The following is a 22,161-nucleotide window of genomic DNA, read 5'->3' on the forward strand; positions in this document are numbered from 1 at the left end:
AACTTAACATGAACTTATTAATAAACCATTTCTTACAAAATTCATCTACCATTTTATTTGACGTTCGACAAATTTTGGAATACATGAGTAAAAAATCTGTTATATCATTTCATTCTCAACAAATTTTAGAACACGAGTGTAACAAATCTTTCATATTATTTCACTTTTGTGATTTTGTCAAAATGTTCACTTTTTTTACTTGAGACGGCATAAACAGAATAAAAAGTATAAAACTTATGAATTAAAATTGCTATACTTCCTTAAAAAATTTTAGGGACCAGAAAAGGATTAATAAAAATGAGACCAATGAGGTATTAAAGCATCCAATATGAAAAAGGAAAACTTTGGTATATTTTAAAACAAATAGAAGTAGTATATAACAAAAATCTAAATAACAAATAAAAAGAACTCACGTGATCTGTAACACAGTTGAAGCACACACAGGCTGAATGAGCATGTGGGGTAGTGAAATACTGTTGTTATCAAAACCTTCAATATTGGAGAAATTCTGGTACAAGAACAAATACGATAAACGGGTCAAAAAGCACACAACCACGAAAAACTAAATATGAAAAAGAGAACTTGCACACGCACTTACCTTAACAAAGTCGGGAAAGCATGCCCACAAAGACTCGTGCCAGTTAAACCACATCTCGAGAATAAAACTTGCAATTTTCATATCCACTGAAACACCGGCCCCAGGAAAAAATCCCAAAGAAAAATAAATTAAATAATCTTGTGAGCCTATTCACAAAGAAAAATGAGTCTGATTGCGTACACCAACCTGCATCCATTGAAGTCCATGCATTCAGGGTCCACAAGATTTTTTGATGTGGTGAAAACATTTGTGGGGGTCTTGATGAGGAACTCAACGAAAATTTTAAAGCAGTGTCCAAAAGGTTGGAAAGACGTCCCACAACCTATAACCAGATACGCAGAGAAAATTATGTTTAAAATAATCCATGATGCATACAAACTACTTTAACAGAAAGAGTGTGATCTAATAAACCAATTCTTCATTTAGAATCAAAGTGTAGATTATCTCGGAAAATACAGTAACTACCAGAAAAGAAGGAAACGGTATTAAAACTGAAACAATCTACCAATAAATAACTATTTAGATATGCATACTTATTTGAGTAGCTGAACAGACAAGCTACCAATAAACACATAAATAGCAAATTTTGTTATGAATATTACTTTCTGTAACCCTTCAAGTTCGTCCAAAGGCACAGATGTGAGCTCCTTTAGTAATTCCATGTCCCAGAATAGACTGGTAGCATCAGCTGGAGGTAATGTATCCTGCCAGCCCTCAAATACAGTCTTTTGGCACAACAATTCCGATGTAAAGGAACAAGAAGAAGCTAGACTTTCTGCATAAGTTGAAAGATCTTTGGATCCAGTATTCATTTTCAAATTGTTCTGTTCGTGTTCTAACCTTCCTAACAGCGCCTGTAAATCAAGCTCAGTAACAGATCAAAGAGAAACACGTGCATTTAAAGTTTTCAATGACAATATTAAAGACGTGAACCTGATATGCCTCATCTAACTTCTCAATAATATGAGCCCAATCATCTTCATGACTCTGTTTCGCTACCATAAAAGAGGAATTGGAGATATCTACATGGTTACAGAATAAAGAATGAATTAATAGTCATTCTTAAATAAACATATGAGCAGTATATCAAAGGCAATCAGTGACAGAACCAGAAACATCCATGCTACATATTTTAAGAGGCTATCACATCTTCCATGGATTTTTATTATCAAAAGCATATATAGGCAGACATAGGTAAAAAGTATAACTTTGTAATCCATTGGGCTGTGACTTCTCGAGCGAACTATGATCTATCATGATTCGTACAGCACATTGCCATAGAAAGCGTATACGCCAAAAAAAAACAATTTGTTTGTCTGGTTGACCAAGTCCTGCTCTCAACATGTGTTTGATGAGAACTTTCAAACATGAAATGAAGTCAACCACATATGCAGAATAAATATTTAATCCCAAACCGAATATAAGAAGGATAGCTGCTGCAACACCCGAAAACTATTGGAACTACAAAACTATTTGAAAAGATGAATCCATCTATGATAACCTTAAGGATATTATCATTGAGAATTGAGAATTGAACTACTAATGTGTGGGTTAGGGGAATCCAATTAACTGTCTAGAACAAATTATAAGGGAAAATATAATACCAACATACCTTGCATTACAAGGAAGCGAATATCATAATCCAATGCTACGACAGCATCGGCATGATGACTGCTCAAAATTCCTGAGTTTTCCCAACAGAGAAGTTAATTGGTTGGTAAATATCTATATACTAAAATTTCCCATGAAAAGAGAACAACAGAAAGGAATGCATAAGTAAACCTTGATTACTAATGTTTGCTCTCTTCCTTGGCCAGAGTGATTCTGACAATTTTAAAAGCTGCTGATTTTTATCATTTATATCAAACGAGGAGGGCAAAAATGGATGACCACCATAAATCCACAGCAAGGATTTTTCTGAAGATGAAAATCTGTTCAAATTTTTGCTCTCCATCTATTTAAGGGAAGAAAGAAAAGTTAATTACTTTCTGAAAATAATAGAAAATATAAACATTATGCTTAGCTTACCAAAAAATGGTTTGCAGCTTCAGGACAGATAGTCATAAACTTCTCAGCATCTTTCAGCAAGGAATGCCAAGAAATTATCATCTGGTCAAACATTGAAGAACTGAAGTAACGCCAGAATAATACATGATCCTCAATAAGCTCGGAGTATAACTGTATTATATCATCAAAAGATGTATCTTCAATGAGCTTAGGAGTTGACTCTACGAGTTTCCTCAGGAACTCGTCTTCCAACACATGAAGAGACTTCAAAACTGGAAGAAAGTGACTCATTTCATCTGTAAGACTATCCGGCCTCTCAATAACCCGTTGCTGGAAAGTTAACCTTAGCGGATCAAAGCAACGAATGGCATTACAGAGATATTTAACTTCGCTATTTGGTGCTTCCAAATCAATGAAATCAAGTGATAGCAATGGCATCAACTGCATATCAGCTTCTAGTTTGCTACGGCATAAAATATACTTCCAAATAGGATGTTTGATCATATCTCCTATCAGATTATGGAAGTTATCGAATGACGGGCAGAAAGGCTTCAGCTGAGAATTAAACCAATCAAACCTGAAAAGATATAACTTCAAATCACTTTCTGTTGCTTGTTCAATTGTCCAATTAGCTGCAAATATGAGCCTTTTGTTTGCCAATTCTGAATTGAATTCAAATTCACTTTCACAGTGTGACATTGTCCCAATTGAAGTCTTAGGAAACTGAATGTCATGCAACATCCTCATGTTCATCAAATATGGTCTGACATGACCATCGGTAGTTTGTGAAACATCTCTCGAGCACCTTCTCTGAGAAACTTGGTATTCATGTGATGCATTTTGAGAACCCAGGAACTCCAGATACATGCAATTCTGTTTGATTGAAGCTTCTTTTGAGTAATATATATAATCTCTTAACCTTAGTGTAACTGGCCATCCTCCTGGCAAGCCCAAAGAACATTCTGCCAAAGGATCATATCTAGACAAACCAGTTACTGATAAATATTTTGATTTTGCAAAATTGATAATTTCTTCACCTTTGACATAGAATGAAGAGAGGTATGTATGCTCCCAACTCAACTGTAGACTCCAGATGGGACGACATCCATTCATGAGAAGCTGCCAAAATAGATGGACCCAGTGTGAAAGTTCAAGATATGTAATGGGAACATTAAGCTTGGAACCTTCACTTTTAGCATACATGTGGGCTCTGGCCATTGAATCAATCAACTGAGCAACTGGGATACCCGATAAACTGAGAAATCTCTTTACATCTTTGAATTCAATAATCTCGGGACTTCCGCTTATATCATCCAAAGCCCAGGATGGCTCCATCATAAATATTTCAACTCCTCTGTTACGCATAGCTCTAGAAACCTCACCATAGCGAGGATTAACTGTGAGAAACATGCGGAAATTTTGGTGTGGGTGGATAACCAATGGATTTCCATCAACAATTCCACGCTCATTGACCGTGATTGATCCACTAGGCTCAACTAAAGAATTAATCCTATCAAGAACCTAGAAACGAAAACAAGTAGTAAAAAAAATTAAAAGATACAGATCGATACTGCTATGCACAATAACTTATGACAAATAATTTGTATCCCAATATTTTCAATGGCTGATTGTGGATGATGGTGGTCAGCCAAAAATCTGCCATAAGAACATGGTAGATGGCACTGTAGCCTATGACACAGAAGCATGGCTGTTCCGATACACAAAAACTACCAAAAGAGAATTGAATAATATAATAAAAATAACTAAAAATAGAACATAAAAATACACCCCGATAAGCACAACTTCACACCCAAATACAAAGTATTAATATTATATGCATCACATACCGTGGGATTACATAAATTTGCATTCTCCAAGACAATCCATTCCCCTCGCTCTATAGCCTTGATCAGTAATCCTGTAACCCATTCAAATTTTGTGGAAGCCAACCTTTTTTGATCATCTGCTTTGAGTTTTAAAATTGTATGCTTGACCAAATCAAGATCCCGGATTGAATAAGATAAGAGAAGAGAATTCTTTTCTATATACAACTTCAATTTTTCAATGATCTCGTCGAACAAACTAAGAGAACAAATTATATTCCTCCAGTTTTCAAGATAACTTGAAGCAGAAGCTAAGTTCTCAAATTTAGACGAAAAAGAAATCCATCTTCTATAAAAATCTGTTTCCATAAAAGTTGCTCCATTTGAAACCTCCAGTTGCAAACTACAGAACTCATTAACATAGCTCTCGACTTGAGCAACAACTGTGCGAAAGTTACGCAAGGCATCATATTGTTCAAAAGATCCCAGTAATTCAGAAATATCAGTGGCGGACGAAAGATTTACTTCATTCAGTACATTGCCTGTTAGGGCAGCAAGTAACCTTAACAATTTAGTTTTCCCTGAGCATGATGGGCCAACCAAGATACATAACCATTGACGCTCTACACAAAGAGCTGCAGCTTCCAAACTTTGACAAAGTTTAGGTTGTACCAGGAGATGACTGCTTGAGGTAGTATATGATTGGGTGATATTCCTCTTAATAGCAACACTCCCCACAAACAAATTATCTGAATTGAGTTGAACACGAGGATATGGATTTATAGACGGTGTCGCCTTAAATACCTCCTCGAAGACCCGTAAGACTTCTTTGCGATCAGCTGCCGTACGCATTCTTTGAATATAAACAATGTTCAAGAAGGAATGTAATGCCTGCAAATGCTTAGGTGCACCTAAATTAAACACACAATGAAACATCAAGATAAAAGAGAAGAAATCTCCATGGGATATTGGTAATAAAAAGATAAGCTGGAAAAACAGAAATATCAAATCAGAAACATGATGAATACAAATAACAGACCTTCAATTATCTCACAACATCGAAACACATCGCGAAGATTAAATTCCCATGGGAAACCATCCTTTGCAAACTTTTGATTCAGCATAGTTTCTTCATGCATCCTTTTATTCAATAAGATCAACATCGAAAGTAAAGGCACCGGGATAGCTGGAAATTTTGATTTGCAAATTGACAGATAATCATCCTCAACTAGCTCATCGACATATACCTATCATCCACGGCCAAAGAGCAATTAATGCATCTTGTATATTGAGCACATAAGAAACATGTTTACTAACAAAAAAATAAACATATCAAAAGACATTTCTACAATCATAATATTTTGGAAAGAAGGAAGTAACAAGATTTCCCTATGGTTTTGCAAGATTTAAGTAACTTAGAGTTTGGATTTTTCTAGTTAAACTTGTTTTGAAGTCCTCCTTCCAACTTCTCGAGGCCCCCATTTAAATACAAAATTAATATTCAACAATCATACCTTGGTAAATCGATTTAGGAATGATCTTGGAAGGCCTTTCCGGCCACCACCTTGATGTGATGGATTCTGACACGCAAAAACTCTAAATGATGGAGGACACTTATAAGTATTACCCAGCTCCGGTATAAACACCTCAGCTCGATGGTCCAGAATAGCATTCAAACCCTGTGTCAAAGAGTTGTGTTACAACTCATTCTGTATACTGGAAAAACCCTTACCCTTCCCCAAACACAATTTGAAGAGAAATCGAAAAAGCAATAATTAAAGTAGAAAGAATATAATTGTGCTCATAAAGAGGTGATGAAAATGAAAACAGACGAACAGGTAGAGGTCAACATTTATCAAGAACTTACTTCTAAAACAGACTGTGGGGCAAGATTAAGCTCGTCCAGCAAAACCCAGCAGCCTTCCTTCAAGGCCTGCACAGACATGATAGCTTGAAGTTAAATACATATCAAAAGCAGAGAAAAACACAATAACTATCATTTTAAGACATTCCAACCTGCAATAGAATCCCATCAGACCAAGAAAACTTCATCCCTTCATCACTTTCCACAGGTAAATCAGACCCCAGCAGATCCATCATATCAGTCTGCACCAAAAAATACATAGAAAAATAAAAATCCACAAAGGACTGGGCAAAGACAGAACATGCTAGGAACCCAAAATTTGTATTGAAAAGATAGAACACTTTAATTAAGAAAAAAGAAAAATAATGAGAGACCTCTCCTCCAAAGATTTCCCCTTGTACAATAAAGTCACTACTCTATTCACAAAGATTACAATAGTCTATAATACTCTCTCTAACTTCATAACCTGCCTATTTATACACAACAATCTTAACTACCCCATTAGCTATTAACTTCCCAAACGAACTCCTTAGCTCAAATTCTAACATCCCCCCCCCCCTTTATTTTATATCCTAACAGAAAGAAAGTTGGGTAAATTATTACTGACCTGCTCAGATAAGTTTATCCGCACAACTCCATGCCCAGAATATTTTCCCAAGGCAGTGATTAAACTTGTTTTCCCAACACCTGGACTACCTTCAAGTAAAACTGGTAACCGGCATCCCATTAAAATTCATAAATATAATTTAAATGAGAAATATGCTGATAGAATTGAAAGAGAAAATATACAGAAAAAAGAGTAACCACATGCCATAACACTCCATTCATGGTGGATTCCAGAGAGAAGTGTCAGACACACAGTGGATTTATGTCTACTGACGACAGACTTATCTTGCATTAGCAAGAGACTAGTACCACGATAACATAAACCAGTATATAACAGAATATAAGGATAAGCAAGATTTGGATAAAAAAACATACCAGGCTTTGGAAGCTGCATAGCCCGCAAAACTCTAGAGGCATTCCTGCGGGTGGTTGGCGCTTTGAATTCAAACCCACCGGCCTCACAACTGCTGAAACCTATATAAGCAGAAAACAAGTCACGCAGAATAAAGCACATGTGGCTATCTATATGGTTGTATTTCAGAAGAAACAATCTATTAAAAAAGAGAGCAAAACAAGCTACAGTGTGGGAGAAAAGTCAATCCTCATTAACAATAAAAGAAACTAAATAAATAAATAAAACAGAAAATATATTCATCAATGAATCTCTCTATCACTTTAACAATAACCCACAAATGCGGCTAGATGACTGCATCTCAAATATATCTAGTAAACTACTTGGACCAAAGAACTGAGCAAACAAAACTAAATCAAGCAACAATATAGTTTATATCTATTACCTTTCTTAATATAGAATGGGTCAATGCCAAATAAATCAATTTGTTGCTTATCATCATTATGTGGCACATCCACTTTTGTGCCAAATTCACCCCAACCATAGTTCCCCATTCTTGAAAGCTTTGAATATAGTAAATTACTTTCATCAACCTGTAGCAATAATCCAGTTGGCATTTACAGCAAACTTTTAAAAATAATAATGTGAAGAGCATGAATAAGAAACAATAAAATATTGATTACAAGAGAAACAGGAGCACGTGTATAATGAGTGGTAAGTAATACTACTCTTCATAAAAGTGATCCCGATCTAAGACATTATACATGTGCTGCAAATCATTTTAACGGAAACATTCTGACAAATGTCACACACACCAAAAACAACAGTTAAAGGGCATTAGATCTCCTAATAATCTTCAATAAGACATCAGTGTTGGTCTTATTAGTAGCACTGCCCAATCAAATGACTTCACCTTAGAAGACTTGGAAATGAAAGAGAGATAATGTACGATGATAACAAGGGGAGAAACATACCCCCAGCTTTTGTAGAAGAAAGGATAAACATCTCTCCCTTAGCTCTCCAGCATCCGTTTTTGAAATTCCTGTCCCTGATAAGTTTGAAAACTCTATAGATCAGAAACAAAGAAGAAAATAAAGTGTAATTACTCAAGGACTTCAAAGCGTGTAACAAAATTATTAAAATATGCTGTGACAACACAATTTGTGAAATGTTTATGTAGCTAAATAGTGTCTCTGCCTTGAATATATTGTAGTCCATAAAATGGAGCTTACATGAAAGATTGCCAATTATATTATTTATTCTTGTAAAATACAGTACTTTCAACATCAGAAGCATTCTCTCCCAAGATGTTTACTTTCAAGATTCTGAATTCATTCAAGTATGGAGTAAATTATTCCAATAAAAACAGCATTCATGCCTCAGCTTCAATAAACTATACAAACAAACAGATGCTAAAATTGAATGAAGACATAGATTAGTGTAAAGTTGAGTATGATATCAAACATAAAGTAATCAAAATCAATCATTCAATATAGTTATGATACAAGAAATAAGAGAAGTTGAAGAAATGAATAATCACTACAAACTAAGCATACCTAGACTTAACCCATCAAGCAAAACAAGAAATGCTCCATGAAGAAGTGCATGTTCGGGTCCTAAGCTTCCTTCCATTAAATCGAAAAAGGAAACCCAGGAAATGAGATCTCTGACAGTAAGCATTCTTCCTGGATGTAATTTGTTGAACCACTGCAAAATATAAGAATAATAAACCAAATTAACAATAATATGTAACAAATCAATGAACAGTAATAGTAGAATAGCAACATACAAATATACTTATATGCTGCAAAAATGCAAAGCAAGAACTTAGAGATAACTGTAAAAAAACCCTGAGCCTTTTTCATTAGGAAGAGACAGTTACATGGTTCATTCAAAGATACATAGAAGGAACGAAACTAATCATCCTAATGTCCAGTCTAACAAACTCAAACGTGGTTACGGAAGACAAAACAAAGCTTCGTCCATAAAGTTGGAAATTCAACTCCCATTGCGGTCCACCCCTAGTCTCCTAATTGCAGCATTTGAATTGCATTTGATATTCAGCCTACATTGCGGTCTGTCTCTAGTTGCCTAATTGTGGCATTTGAATTGCAGCATTTAGTCCCGCATCGAATGAGATATAGCCCGACATATTGCAAGTAGAGGTAATTCTCATCTTACAAGTCGGTCTTATAAACTTTGAGTTAGATCCAACCACAATACTAAGACATAAGAAATGTGGAAATTAAAGAATATTTTATAGAAAAACTAAATAAACAATATAGGGGAAAACAGAAACTACAACTTGGCCTAAATAAATGTGTATGATATGATAAGGACGAGATTCTAATTAACTAGCCAAATAGCCATGTAAAGTGAATGGTTTGTTTAACATAGGAGACAAACACATGGAATGCCAAGGGTGATCATCAAAGTGGGGAATATTGTACAAGTAAAGATGTCTGATTAATGACTTCAATACAACAGTAAATTTCCATGTAACATACCTCCCAAAAACTAATCATAGCATTAACAATGAGTAATAGTCTCTCTTGATATGTGGGGTCTTTGAACTTGGAAATTCTGCATTTAAATCAAATAAATCATTAATTAAATGTGTTCATCAAAAAAACCTTTCCTCTAATAGTTAAAAATAACGGTACCTTTCCAGAGCAATTCCTTGCAGGTCATCTAGATCAATAACAGGGGGAACCCATATCTCTGTGAAGCGATTGCGTAGTGCTGGAGACAGCTCTTTCTTACCATAATCACCACCAGGGTTCATTGTTGCAAGAACAAAGAAATTTGAATGTGCCACAACTTTCTCAAGATCAGGCCCTCCTTTCTCAGCCAAAGACTGCAGCCAAAGAAACGAAAACTCAGAAACTAAAAGAGTGAGAGGAATTATGACAAACAATAATGAAAAGAAAATATCTAACACCAGCAATAAATAAATTAAATTTACATTATCAATTATTATGTACATACTTGTGTTAAAAATGTGCTCAAAATATAATATTTTAACAGAGTTTCCATAGAAGACATGGAATCTGGAGGGAGAGTGCTCTTATCTGGAGGGAGAGCTCTCCTAAAATTCTATAGAGGATGGATGGCCGATAATGAATGACTAAAAATCAGTGTGCAAAGTAAACATAAATACTTATAAATAGAAAAATACACAAAATTAAGAGACCTTCATATTAATCAATTGAAGAACCTAAACTACAGAGAAAAAAACATCACAGAATTGAACCAAAAGTAGAACAAACATAACTATTGTTTGTGAGAAAAAACATAACAGAATGAAGAAATATTACTCTTAAAAGGCATTTATACTCTTAAAAAAGACAAGGGTTTAAAAAATGGCTTTGAGTATATTCTCCCCGAAACCCTAGTAGCAGTTGTGATAGCGGTTACAACTGCTATTGTTGGCGGCGGCTCGCAGACCAAAAGCATCGCGCCAAACCCCACCGCCAATATTCCACTAAATCGCGCTATTGACAGCTTAGGCCATAATGCACAAAAGAGTTCACATATCCCTAGGTAAATCTTCTCGATACCTTTTCTGGGCAATCAGGGACAAGGAGCCTCTTTCTTGTTTTAATTTTAGGTACATTAACTATTCATTGGACACACATATAAACACAATAATCATTAAACCAATAGAAATAAGTATTGAGATCATCATTCAATACACCATGAACAGTAATGCTCCCATATCCCTAGGTAAATCTTCCTGTTGTGCTTTTTGGGCAAGCAGGGACAAGAAGCCTCTTTCATCTTTTAATTTCCGGTGCATTAACTAAACTCTGAACACACATTAACTAAACTCTGAACACACGTATAAACACAATCATCATTAAACCAAAAGAAGGAAGTAATGACCCCATACTTCAATACACCATGAACAATAAAGCTTGATGTAAAACGAGCTTAAACAGCAAGTTCAAAGAAAAATGTCTACATATATAATTGACTTACTAGCGTCCTTTCTGGCTCCAACACACTATTCAATCTCTCAAGTACACTATCATCCGCCAAGGATATCTCATCCACTAGAAAGAGATCACCGTCTTTCATTGCTTTTACAAGAGGACCATCCTGCCACTCAAATATGCTCTGCCACTTACTATGCAAGACATCAAGGTTCAACTTTAATTGCTCAAAAGCATAGAGGTCTTCTTTGCTGACATCAGCACTAGAAACTCGGCCCACTTTATATTTCATTATCATAATTTTCAGTAGTTCAATAGTTGAAGAAGCTTGATCTATGCCAGAAGAAATAAGTTGTGCCTGAAAATGACAAATCAGCACTTGCTAAGCATAGAAAGAAACGGCCTTCTGAATGCCGTGAAATATACTATATATATAAAAGTCAACTTAAATGCTACAGGTCAACTTAAAATCTCATGTCTGGTCTGGATAGAAAATAATCAAAAGAAAGATGACACTCACATGGTCTTCAGGATAGTGTGTAAAAGCCTTTAGTTTCTTCAACTGTTCAATGGTCTCTTCATAGTTAGAAATCAATCTAAATTTGTCTCGTATAGGACGAAAACCCTACAAAACATCTTCTAGTCAATACTCCTGATAGTAATAGTGCATAGAAATAAACTCAAATCCAAGTCTCTTTTCAAGTGACGGTATAACTTATAGGAATACTTGGACAAAAAAACATAAAAAAACCAACCCCTATAAAATCAGATGTTTCTGTATACTGATGACAATTCAAGATATGTAACTTCGACTGCAAGCAAGCATTTAACAACTGACAAACAGTGGTTTTCCCTCCACCTGTTTCCCCAACAAGTAGCACAGGCTCACGTAATTGAAAGCAACGCTCCACGAGGAAGTATAGCTTCTTCATACTTTTAGTCAGAAGTACACTGCATATGCAAAACCATCAGGAAGAAATAATGAGCCAAGGACTTTGGTCAACACAGAATATGCAACAATAAGCCAATACCTTCCAAGGCTCTCCGAACCCTCTAAACCAATAATTGTATTGGAAGAAGAGCTCTCTCCAGACAATATCTGAAAAACAGTTAAGAAGCTTGCTGAGAATATATTTATAGTTCATCCTTTTCAAACCTTATACAACAGAAACTACCATAGATTGCCCATAATCACTAAAATAAATAGGTATTCTGAATTTAAATCCAAATAATGGAAAACAAATAGTGTGAATCTTTACTGGAACTTCACAATAAATGGCTTCTTGAACTATTTCATGCAAAGATAAACTTTAGTCAACAAGTATGCACTTTGCAGTAAAGGGTAGGAAAAAGCAGTGGCAGCTCAACGCATACAGAAAGAAAAATAACCATACCTGACCATATAAATTTTGTATGTTTAGTTTAACCCGAAAATGTTTTTCTAGAACTTCTTGAACAATAGATTTCTCATCCTCGTCCCGGAGCCGTTCTGCCAAAAGATAATAACCGTCTTTCGCCAAGTCTTCTTGAGATTTACAAAATCTTTTGTAACGATCAGCCCAACGAAACAAATCACGAGGAGTTATAAATCCATGTTTCCCAGCAAAGACTCTGCTACTCTGTCTGTGCATCCGAAGCTCCTTCATTACTTCAACCATTTTTGAGGCATAACTTAGTGGGATTTCACATCTCTCCCCCAATATCTTGCTCAGCTCGTCATCAGGAATTTCACCAACTTGAATCTCTATGAAACGGTTGCGAAATGCCCGAGACAACATTTTTCGCCCACCATAATGTGTAGGCGGATTTTGAGTTCCAAAAAGCATGAAGTTCGGATGTGCTTTAATTGTTTCTTGCAGTTCAGGAACAAAAAGCTCTCTGTTATCATCAAGTAATCGGTTCAATGCTTCCAACACGTCAGATGGAGCCAAGTTAAGCTCATCCAGTACAATCCAGTAGCCATTTCTTACAGCTTTTACCAAAACACCTTCATTGAAAACAAGCTTTCCACTAGCATCAGTTATATAAGAACCTAGATACTCTTGCAAATCGGTGTGTTCATGATTATTGATTCTTACAAACTCATGCCCAGTTACGGAAGCAAGATACTGAACTAGGCTAGTTTTCCCACTAGACGTTGGTCCCTGTAAGAGAACAGGGTATCTCTTTATTAGAACAGCTCGAGCCAAATTACCAAGATGCTCCTCGACACTTTTAGTTTTGACATAGTTTCCCGAATATCCATCGGATTTGAAGGTACTTAAATATCTGTGAAAAGGTACATGTGAAGGCATATTTCCCCCCAATAAAAGAGTCAATATCTTTTGCCTCATTAAGACCGCACTAGATCCATCCAACAAGGTGAGGAAAAACAAACTAAAGCCATCATATAAAGCCTTCTGAAATCCAAAATCTTTCTCTGCTTTCCTTGTATACTCTAGAGCACGATAAAGGGACCTTAAACTGTATTGAGGTTTCTGATTAGCACCATCCTGTAGCCTCTCTTCAGATTCCTTTTTCGATTCTTTATAGAAACGCACAATTTTACTCACCAGCTGTATATGGCCACTATTAATGAATTGACTAATAAATAGACTTAAATCATTATCGTCCAGAACATCATCAACAAAATATTCAGTAAATCTGCTCCTCAATGACAAGGGCAAATCTCGCTTCCCTGCATCAGTTGCTGGATTCATACAAGCAAATATACGAAAGTTTGGATGACGGTGTATGTAATCAATATCACCCCTTTCAGCTAAACACAGTGCCCCACTTTCCCCTTCTAGAACGCCAATTATTCTCTGCAAGGTTTCTGGAGGAGCCAAATTCACCTCATCAAGCAAAATCCACCCACCATTTCTAAGAGCAGTTACAAAACTTCCCTCTACAAATGAAAACATCATCCCAGAAGATGGATTATTTTTACAGAAACTGTCAAGTTTTATAGAAAAACTCTCCCAGGCTTGGAATATTTCTTCTCTTAAAGGCCTTTTACGCTTTTTGGATGGTCTAGCTCTTACATGCTTTTGTGACCCCTCAACTGTTAGTTGCATTCCTCGAAGTAGACCTACCCAATCCTTGTTATTTAAACTCTTCTCTAGATAACTACGAACTTTTGAATTTTCCTGTACATTTAAAAAAAAACAAATAGAGCCATTAACAACAGTTAAACACAAATATATATAAGAAATACCTCTAGAGAATGTCCTAGTGAATAGAGCCTTTAATAACAGTTAAACACAAAACACAAATAAATATAAGAAATACCTCAATAGAAAATGTCCTAGCGAATAGAGCCTTTAATTCCTGATAAAGGTGGGAGTAGACAAATTGTTCATCCACAGGCTTGAATCCTCCAAGTAAGTCGGCAACATCACTTTGCTGACTCATGTTCTGGAAAAAATGATAAACAACATGATGTCTCACCCAAAAACCTTAATACAATTTCAAATAACAGAGCAAAAAATAGAGCAATATGTAACAGACCAAAACAGTAAGCTTCTGACCAAGCCTTAAAGCCAAATTTTGAACAAGTGTAGTCTTTCCGGTACCAGTTTCTCCAACCAAGAGTACAGGTTCATTATGCTTGACAGAGCAAGCTATACGCTCTAATATAAACAAAGAACTACGGATCTCAACAAATGGTATTCTGCGTTCATGTGACTGCAAATGAAAAATAAAAGTAAAGTCAAGGAAACATGAGACCTTTCCGGAGAAGTTATATCATCATTGTTAAAAACTGTCAGCAGACTATACTTACAGGTTCTTTTTTGTACTGGAGTAAAACCCGGCCTATTTTTAAACCTGCGGCAGAATCCTGCATTTACCATCATACATGAGAAACTGATGAGGCAAAATAATGAAGCAAAGGCTAAAACATCAATAAATAAAACCTGATATATTGGTTTGTCAAGGGGGTATAAGGTCTCAGCAGCAGAATCCCATGTTTTCCACAACTTCCCTATCTCTTTCATTATTGATAACCGGTTATCAAATGAAGCTGGAAAGGCCGCAAATACATCAACGGCCTGGGATGAAATACAAGCTACACACATGAAGTAACACTGAAGTATATGATAAAAAAGTTAAGAAACAAAAGAAAACAGACCTCTGTATATATGTAATTACATTGCTCTTCAGACAAGCTACGATCAGGGCAAAAACCTAACCCAGTAATTCTTTTACACCATTTTAAGAGATCCCTGCCATGGAGAACCAATAGGACATTAATCAAAAGAAAAGTAACAATAGCACAAGCAGCATATAATTATTCTTAATACCTTAACGAGAACCTGCCGAGACAATAGACAGAAGAGCTTTCAGGGTGAAAACCCGCTATTTGAAACATGGAAATATTGTTGACCCTTTCAAAGGTTTCTGCCAAAAATATAAAAATATTTTATCACAAGATAATAAAAAAAGGAGTTTGTAACAGATTGCCAACCATATATTATCAAAATTGTAAATCAATACCTATAAGTTCGCCTGCATGAAGCTCCAAATCAGGATACCTCACTTTGACTATCTGTTGCAAATCTTCATTTTCTGGTGGTTGAATTATTATTCTTTTCCAAAGGACACTAAGTGAACCTTGACCTTAAAGGACAGCCGAAGTCAGGATCTAGTTCATAATTCCAACACTTAAAACAATAGAATTTTAAATCAACAACAATAGCAACCTATAATTCCCACTCCATGAACTCTACAACATTGATCAAGAGATATCATTAGGCTATATCAAAAAAACAGGCTATTAATTGTTTAATTCTTTTAAAACCTACTATTTATTAGTAGAACTTGCAGATATTTATTTTAATGACTCGATACTATCAAGTGATGGCTTCACTCGAGTTTGGGTAGCATTTTGTTAACATTTTTTGGGAAAAACAAGAGGTACCCAATCTTTATGTATTTTCTAGTCTTGTTTGCACTTATCCTATAAGAATTACCAACAAAGACTCATTCTTTCATCTGACATTCATCCATCTCTTGAAAACAATACATAATTAGCACCCCCAAACTTCAAATGAATTTATGCTGAGAAAGTAAATGATTAAACAACACGATATACCCCAACATAGAAAGAAATACAAATATTACAAATTAAAATCATGAATTATGAAGGTAAGAACCTGCACTCTCAGAAGAGTCAAACTTAGAAACAGCAATAGTTGAAAACATCCTAAAAGTCTCAGCCACCTTTATTACCTGCAGAATTTGGAATACTTAAGCAATTGATGACCGGTACAGAGGAGATTGAACGGTAGAATTTATCCATCTAGAATTCTAGCAAGGTGCACATTCATTTTCTAGAGAAAATATTTATCGTATGAAATATGATCACTAGTAAAGCAAGAGGAGTGGAAAATGCCAAGGGATTCGGCCATTGTAGAGCATAAACCAGACCTCAATATTGCTTTTATTTTATCTCTTACATCCATGTAAAGGAAAAATACTTTATGCAAAAATAAAAATGTGAACGACAAATACAACAACACTATGTGGCCAAAGTAAATTTTGTTGGAAAAAAAATTTACTGAAGAAATAATATATACTATACGCTCTGTGGAGAACAGGATATCCTTTTAAACAGAAAACCACCCACTCCAAATTACAAGTACTTTTAGGTTCAGCCCCATTATATTGTCAAATTCTTTCAGAGTACATCATGAGAAATAACACCAAGGTACCATGACAACCAAACGTTCACTAGGAACTACAAACAAAATATTCCATACAAGAATTGCAAAAACAAAATGATAATGAAAAAAATAAATAGTTTTAGTTTCCAAACAATAGCTGCGCTTTACACACATCAGAATGATCAATGTTAAGGATGCAGCCTATAAAATGCAACATGCGATATGATTGACCAACTGCGTGAATAATAAGACCGTAACATTCTGCTACTTGTAAAGGTAAAGACCTGATTTTTCAATTTTGAAATCTTGTGCAAGTTTGGCAAAACTTGTTGGCTGGACACCTACCAGATTACCACATGCTTAGTGGATTGTCATAAAACTTTTGGATTTTTCTAGGGGTGTAGTGAACAATGTTTTTTTCTAGTCATCATAAAGAAGAAATGTTCTAGCATACAATGCCATAATTGATTTAAAACCAAACATTTTCATCACCCAAATATTTGTCTACTTTAGTTATTACTTGTATCACTTCAATGATGATGACTTAAAATGCCATATTTTTTTATTAAATAAGGTAAGAATAGAATGCAACATGGAATTCACACAAAAGTAGCATAGAACATGAAAGAATTAAGGTAACAAATAATTGTTGCATCTTATGAAATGATCTGCTTGGAGTTCATGGACCAAAAAAACAAAAACTGAATACAATTTATTTCATGTAAGAAAAGACCCAAACAGCAAAAAAAATCACCTCCCCTCTTTCTGTCATAAATGAATCCGCCCCTTCTAATAAAGGCAACAAAATGGAGTGTACATCAGATGGTGCTTTGTTGATATCCTCAAAAACAATCCAAAATCCATTCTGCACAGCCTGCAATAACAAAGATGGTATACAGAGATGAAATTCTTGTTAAGTTGTCTTGGGACAGATATCAAAATATCTGCATGAGTTAGATATGAATGCAATAGTCATATCTAAACCTGAGTAAGTGATCCAGGCTGCCACCTAAACTCTCCAGGCCTATCTGTACAGACATATCCCCCAACCAATGTTCTACCATCAATCTGATCATCCATCTGGATAGACAGAACTGCATAAGAAAATAAGAGCATAAACAATTATTGACATAAACTGATAGGAGAAGAAACTTATTGAGTTGAAGAGAAAGAATTATGAGGACTAAAGAGGATAAGAAATCCTCATAAAAAAGAACAAGACATTAAAGATGAAAACAAGCATTAAAAAGGAGAAAGCAGTGAAAAAATTTCAACTCCTCACGCCCTCAGCATATCTGTTAGAGAAACCCCGTAAAAAAGACCATGAGCATTCCACACCTTTTTATTGCACCGTGAATTCACAAAATGAAGAATAGTTTCCAGAAAGAAAAAAAATACTTAAGGTGGTTAAGAGGATAGCGCATCTGCTTACAACCTATTTTTTTCTGTTACCTGTATTTGAATTTTATTTGACTGAGAATTTTAAAAAAAAAAACGGGTTTGAACCAATTACACCATAGCATGTGTATAAAGACAGACATTATTATCATTTTGGTGAAAGATATCATGACTAACTAGCCTTCAAAAATTGAGGAAACAAAAGGAAAAGTAAATCTAAGAGATATGATCTTCCAACTAGACATGCTCAGTCAAATTAAAGCCATGAGCAAACAAGAAATAGAAACTACTAAAGTTAAAAGGTAAATTTTATAATGTACCTTGGTTATGACTATCCTCAGCCAGCTTAGCTATAAGAGCAGATTTTCCAGAACCAGAGGGACCGTATAAAAGAACCGGCCACTTCTGACTTGCAGCTAGTAGAACTCTTTCATAACTTTTCTTTACAGCTGATGTCAATACGAATGTATAACTTACAGATATATCATCCCTAAAATTATATACAAGATATCAAAAATTAAATGGTAATTAAAATGAAATATAAAGTAATAAATCAGTCCAAAGAGAAGCTACAACTAAAAAAAAGTAAAATCATAAAAAGGAGCATTTAAGAAAGTTCAAACAGTATAATTGGAAGCAGCTGCACGGTGTTTAAGTTATACTACCGAGTAAAATTACACAAAGCAGAAATAGACCAAAATACAGAGTAAAATAAGGTGTACCTTGTGACAGCTCTTTTGGTCCTAAGAGGCGGTTGCACCTCGTGTACCTTTGGCGAACCAACAGGATGATAATTACATCTTAAAGAATTTAAACAGTTCTCTTGATTGAAATCCATGTTTCTATTAGGAGAATCAGACATGTAGTCTGTTGTTGGTTCAACCAACCAACCAGCTCTCTCTAGTGTTGTGTCCCCACAAAACTCTTCCCAGCTGAATAAGGCAAGTTGAAGATTGTCATTGAACATGCATTGCATTTTGAATACAACATCAAAGCAAAAAGAATCATACAATACTGACCGTGATAAACAGGCAGATGCTTCCTGAGCTTCAATATTCGAGCTTTCACTAGCTCTTGAACCTAATTTGAATACAACTTTTAATATATGAAACCTGCACCATATCAGGTCTGATTCGCAAGGCTTTTTTAAGGGTTCTAGAAAACAAGACCAGTCCCAAAGCTTTGAGAATTTTTCAGGTTTCAAAAGAAGGAAGCGGTATGATATGCGAGCAACATGCAATCCATGGGGCTCAACCTGAAAAGAGAGAATATTACTGGGTAATACACAGAAGCATATCCCAACCCTCTTTCTCAAAAAAAAAACATCACAGATGTACTGACCATAACTTGCTCCCCTGAAAATCTTTCAAACGGAGAAGGTGCAAAATTGAAATAGCTTAATACAGAACTGCACAAAGAGCAAATTAAATCACAATTTTGTAATTTATTAACAAATAACAAATTAATTAAGAAATGGTATATTCAGATCACTATAAATACTGTATTCGGATTATTAGAAATTTTAAATAAGCCACAAATCTTAACCATTATGAAAAGGGTATGCAGTAGAGCTTCAAAAATTAGAATTAATACAAGTATATGGCCTTCAAAAAGAGCCAGTATATTATAATATAAATTTCCAAATATATAAGGAAAACTATTACCAAGGTTCAATTGTTGATAATAATCATCACTTTTCTTTTCTTTTTATAAGTAGTTTTCTTCACAATGCTAAAATGGAAGAATTATTACAAACAAACATAAATACTATCCATACACTCATGTATGGACGTTGTACACTACGCATTGGATTATGTAGCCAAAAAATAATTCCTCCGTTCCTTTTTAAGAGTCATTTTTTGATTTGTTACCCATACCAAGAAAGTTAATCATTATTGTTACTTTTTAAACAATAATTCTCATTTTACCTATAATACCCTTAATTATATCCTACATTAACTTTACTTTTTCTCTCTATGTAATAATTGTATAGGGGTAATTTTGACAAAAGTGCATTTAATACTACCTTGAACTCTGCAAGTGACAATTAAAAAGAAACAAAAATTTATCAAGAAAGTGACACTTAAAAAAAAACGGAGGGAGTATATTATATCTTCCTAAGAGAAGGTACAGAGATGAGATATAGAAATAGAAATGGAAAACAAAAATAATCATGCGATTAATCTCTCTCCAGTTCCCCACAGGCAGGCGTATGTAGATATCTATATATTCGTATTTTAAATATAAATTTTCCATGTAATTGCAATATACAAACACTGCATAAGCATTTAGGAAACAAAAGAAGTAACTATTAAAACTTCAAATAAAAGTGTTTAATTATTACAAGAGTCTATTTTAAAATCCTAATTTACTATGACAATAATTAACACTACTAACAATTTTTCCACTCAATCAAAAAGAGCTAAAAGGTACCGTATACATGGCTCATACTACCAACATTTTAAAAGAAATATACCAACCTCAGCGGTACAAGACCCATTTCAAGAGTACGGCAGAAGGCAAAACAAGCATGCTCATGAAGATCAAGACCCATTCCCCGTCCGACACAGTACTCTACAACATTGGCAACATCATCCAAGACAATGTCGGAGTCAATTTCCATAGCATCATCCACAGTATTAGACCTCAAATTCGGTACAAGACGAAGTAAAGCAACAGCTTTATCAACAAAATTTCGAACAATTGGCCGGAAACATCCCGCCAACGGAATTGTATAACTAGGATGCAGAAAAAACCCCACTAACTCATTAACCAATTCCTCTTCTGTAACCAAGCTCCCCTGTACACAACAATAAACTAACAAATAAATACAAAATTTAAGCAAAAGAAAAAGTTCCATACTAGTAACAGCTTATATTAAATCGTAAATGCTCATGTGTATTTAAAGCAGTGTTTGGATTAAGGTATCAAAAAAAAAATTATGATAGTAGTTGAATTCTATGTACTAATGACCCCTCTCTAGAAAAAATGTGAGTATGTGTCAGTATCGAGTCCAGTGCCGCTGAGGTTGAATTGCATGAATTCAAATTTTCATTTTACAAATAATTACATTAATTAAGCACTTGAACTTATCTACATATACAAAAGAAAAAAGAAAAAAGAAAAAAGAAAGCTATGCCTTCTGTGCTAACGAATCAATCTGAGGAACTGATTGAAGCTTTGGACAACGATCAAGCAATCTCCGAAGCGAAGAATGAACGCTGAAACTCCCGTCAATCGACATTTGAAGCTGAAAACACTTTTCTAACAAGATTGAACTGTTAATAGATTAGTGTATATATAAAAACAAAATCGAAAATTAAACAAAGATAAATTTCTTCTGTTAGATGAAATTCGGTGTTTGAGTTCGCGTAGAGGATGATTGAAGCCGGAGAATTGGAGAGTTTGATGATATTCAAAGACTCCGTCGGAGAAAAGCTTGAGGTGAGGTATGGTGTTCAGCCGTGCAGGGTTTAGGGTTTAAGCTCTATTTTATATAGTTTTCTCGGAAGTCGGTAATGATGGGACCGTTTTATACGGCGTAGGAAAAATGAATGGGACCGTTTTTACTTCTTTAATAATTAAAAAACATTTAATCAACAAAATAATAGTAAAAAGAGTTAATTTGGACGAGATAATTGAAAAATAAAATTATAAGTTACTTAAATGATTTTTTTTTAGAGTATTAAAATTATTTATTATGTTATTTTTATAAATATTAAAATTTGAGATTAATTACTATACACTATCAGTGTAAAAAGTTTTACACCGTCGATTCATCACCATCACCCGTTTGTATTACTTTATAGATTTTTAAAATAAAAGTCAAACTTCTTTTAATATCCAACGTCTATAATTAAGTGATGGTGTAAAACTCTTTTACACTGACAGTGTATTTCAATTAATCTCTTAAAATTTTTGGATGAAATTAAA

The 22,161-nt window shown here is 34.7% G+C and overlaps 1 protein-coding gene across 1 annotated transcript in view; it reads right to left on the reverse strand.

Moving 5' to 3' along the window:
* Nucleotides 1–21,734, reverse strand: part of LOC127076323 (midasin) — a 44,472-nt gene extending 22,738 nt beyond the window's left edge. The window contains exons 1-41 of the mRNA XM_051017943.1: nt 21,368–21,734; nt 20,709–21,028; nt 19,570–19,636; nt 19,248–19,483; nt 18,951–19,160; nt 18,549–18,718; nt 17,815–17,924; nt 17,585–17,704; nt 16,321–16,396; nt 15,662–15,784; nt 15,469–15,565; nt 15,297–15,390; nt 15,082–15,216; nt 14,949–15,005; nt 14,675–14,851; nt 14,456–14,581; nt 12,580–14,313; nt 12,217–12,284; nt 11,941–12,136; nt 11,706–11,810; nt 11,232–11,543; nt 9,914–10,107; nt 9,758–9,833; nt 8,807–8,957; nt 8,225–8,298; nt 7,696–7,843; nt 7,274–7,372; nt 6,900–7,000; nt 6,445–6,534; nt 6,296–6,361; nt 5,943–6,107; nt 5,468–5,675; nt 4,453–5,339; nt 2,627–4,126; nt 2,381–2,552; nt 2,211–2,282; nt 1,532–1,620; nt 1,201–1,452; nt 785–920; nt 599–684; nt 414–508 (exon numbers count right to left, since the gene is read on the reverse strand). Coding sequence (XP_050873900.1) covers nt 414–508; nt 599–684; nt 785–920; nt 1,201–1,452; nt 1,532–1,620; nt 2,211–2,282; nt 2,381–2,552; nt 2,627–4,126; nt 4,453–5,339; nt 5,468–5,675; nt 5,943–6,107; nt 6,296–6,361; nt 6,445–6,534; nt 6,900–7,000; nt 7,274–7,372; nt 7,696–7,843; nt 8,225–8,298; nt 8,807–8,957; nt 9,758–9,833; nt 9,914–10,107; nt 11,232–11,543; nt 11,706–11,810; nt 11,941–12,136; nt 12,217–12,284; nt 12,580–14,313; nt 14,456–14,581; nt 14,675–14,851; nt 14,949–15,005; nt 15,082–15,216; nt 15,297–15,390; nt 15,469–15,565; nt 15,662–15,784; nt 16,321–16,396; nt 17,585–17,704; nt 17,815–17,924; nt 18,549–18,718; nt 18,951–19,160; nt 19,248–19,483; nt 19,570–19,636; nt 20,709–21,028; nt 21,368–21,472 — 9,299 coding nt within the window. The 5' untranslated portion in view covers nt 21,473–21,734. The remainder of the gene's footprint in view (nt 1–413; nt 509–598; nt 685–784; nt 921–1,200; nt 1,453–1,531; nt 1,621–2,210; nt 2,283–2,380; nt 2,553–2,626; nt 4,127–4,452; nt 5,340–5,467; nt 5,676–5,942; nt 6,108–6,295; nt 6,362–6,444; nt 6,535–6,899; nt 7,001–7,273; nt 7,373–7,695; nt 7,844–8,224; nt 8,299–8,806; nt 8,958–9,757; nt 9,834–9,913; nt 10,108–11,231; nt 11,544–11,705; nt 11,811–11,940; nt 12,137–12,216; nt 12,285–12,579; nt 14,314–14,455; nt 14,582–14,674; nt 14,852–14,948; nt 15,006–15,081; nt 15,217–15,296; nt 15,391–15,468; nt 15,566–15,661; nt 15,785–16,320; nt 16,397–17,584; nt 17,705–17,814; nt 17,925–18,548; nt 18,719–18,950; nt 19,161–19,247; nt 19,484–19,569; nt 19,637–20,708; nt 21,029–21,367) is intronic.
* Nucleotides 21,735–22,161: the final 427 nt, after the last annotated feature.

This window comes from Lathyrus oleraceus, chromosome 4, assembly GCF_024323335.1.
Source record: "Lathyrus oleraceus cultivar Zhongwan6 chromosome 4, CAAS_Psat_ZW6_1.0, whole genome shotgun sequence".
NCBI classification, from domain to species: Eukaryota; Viridiplantae; Streptophyta; class Magnoliopsida; order Fabales; family Fabaceae; genus Lathyrus; species Lathyrus oleraceus.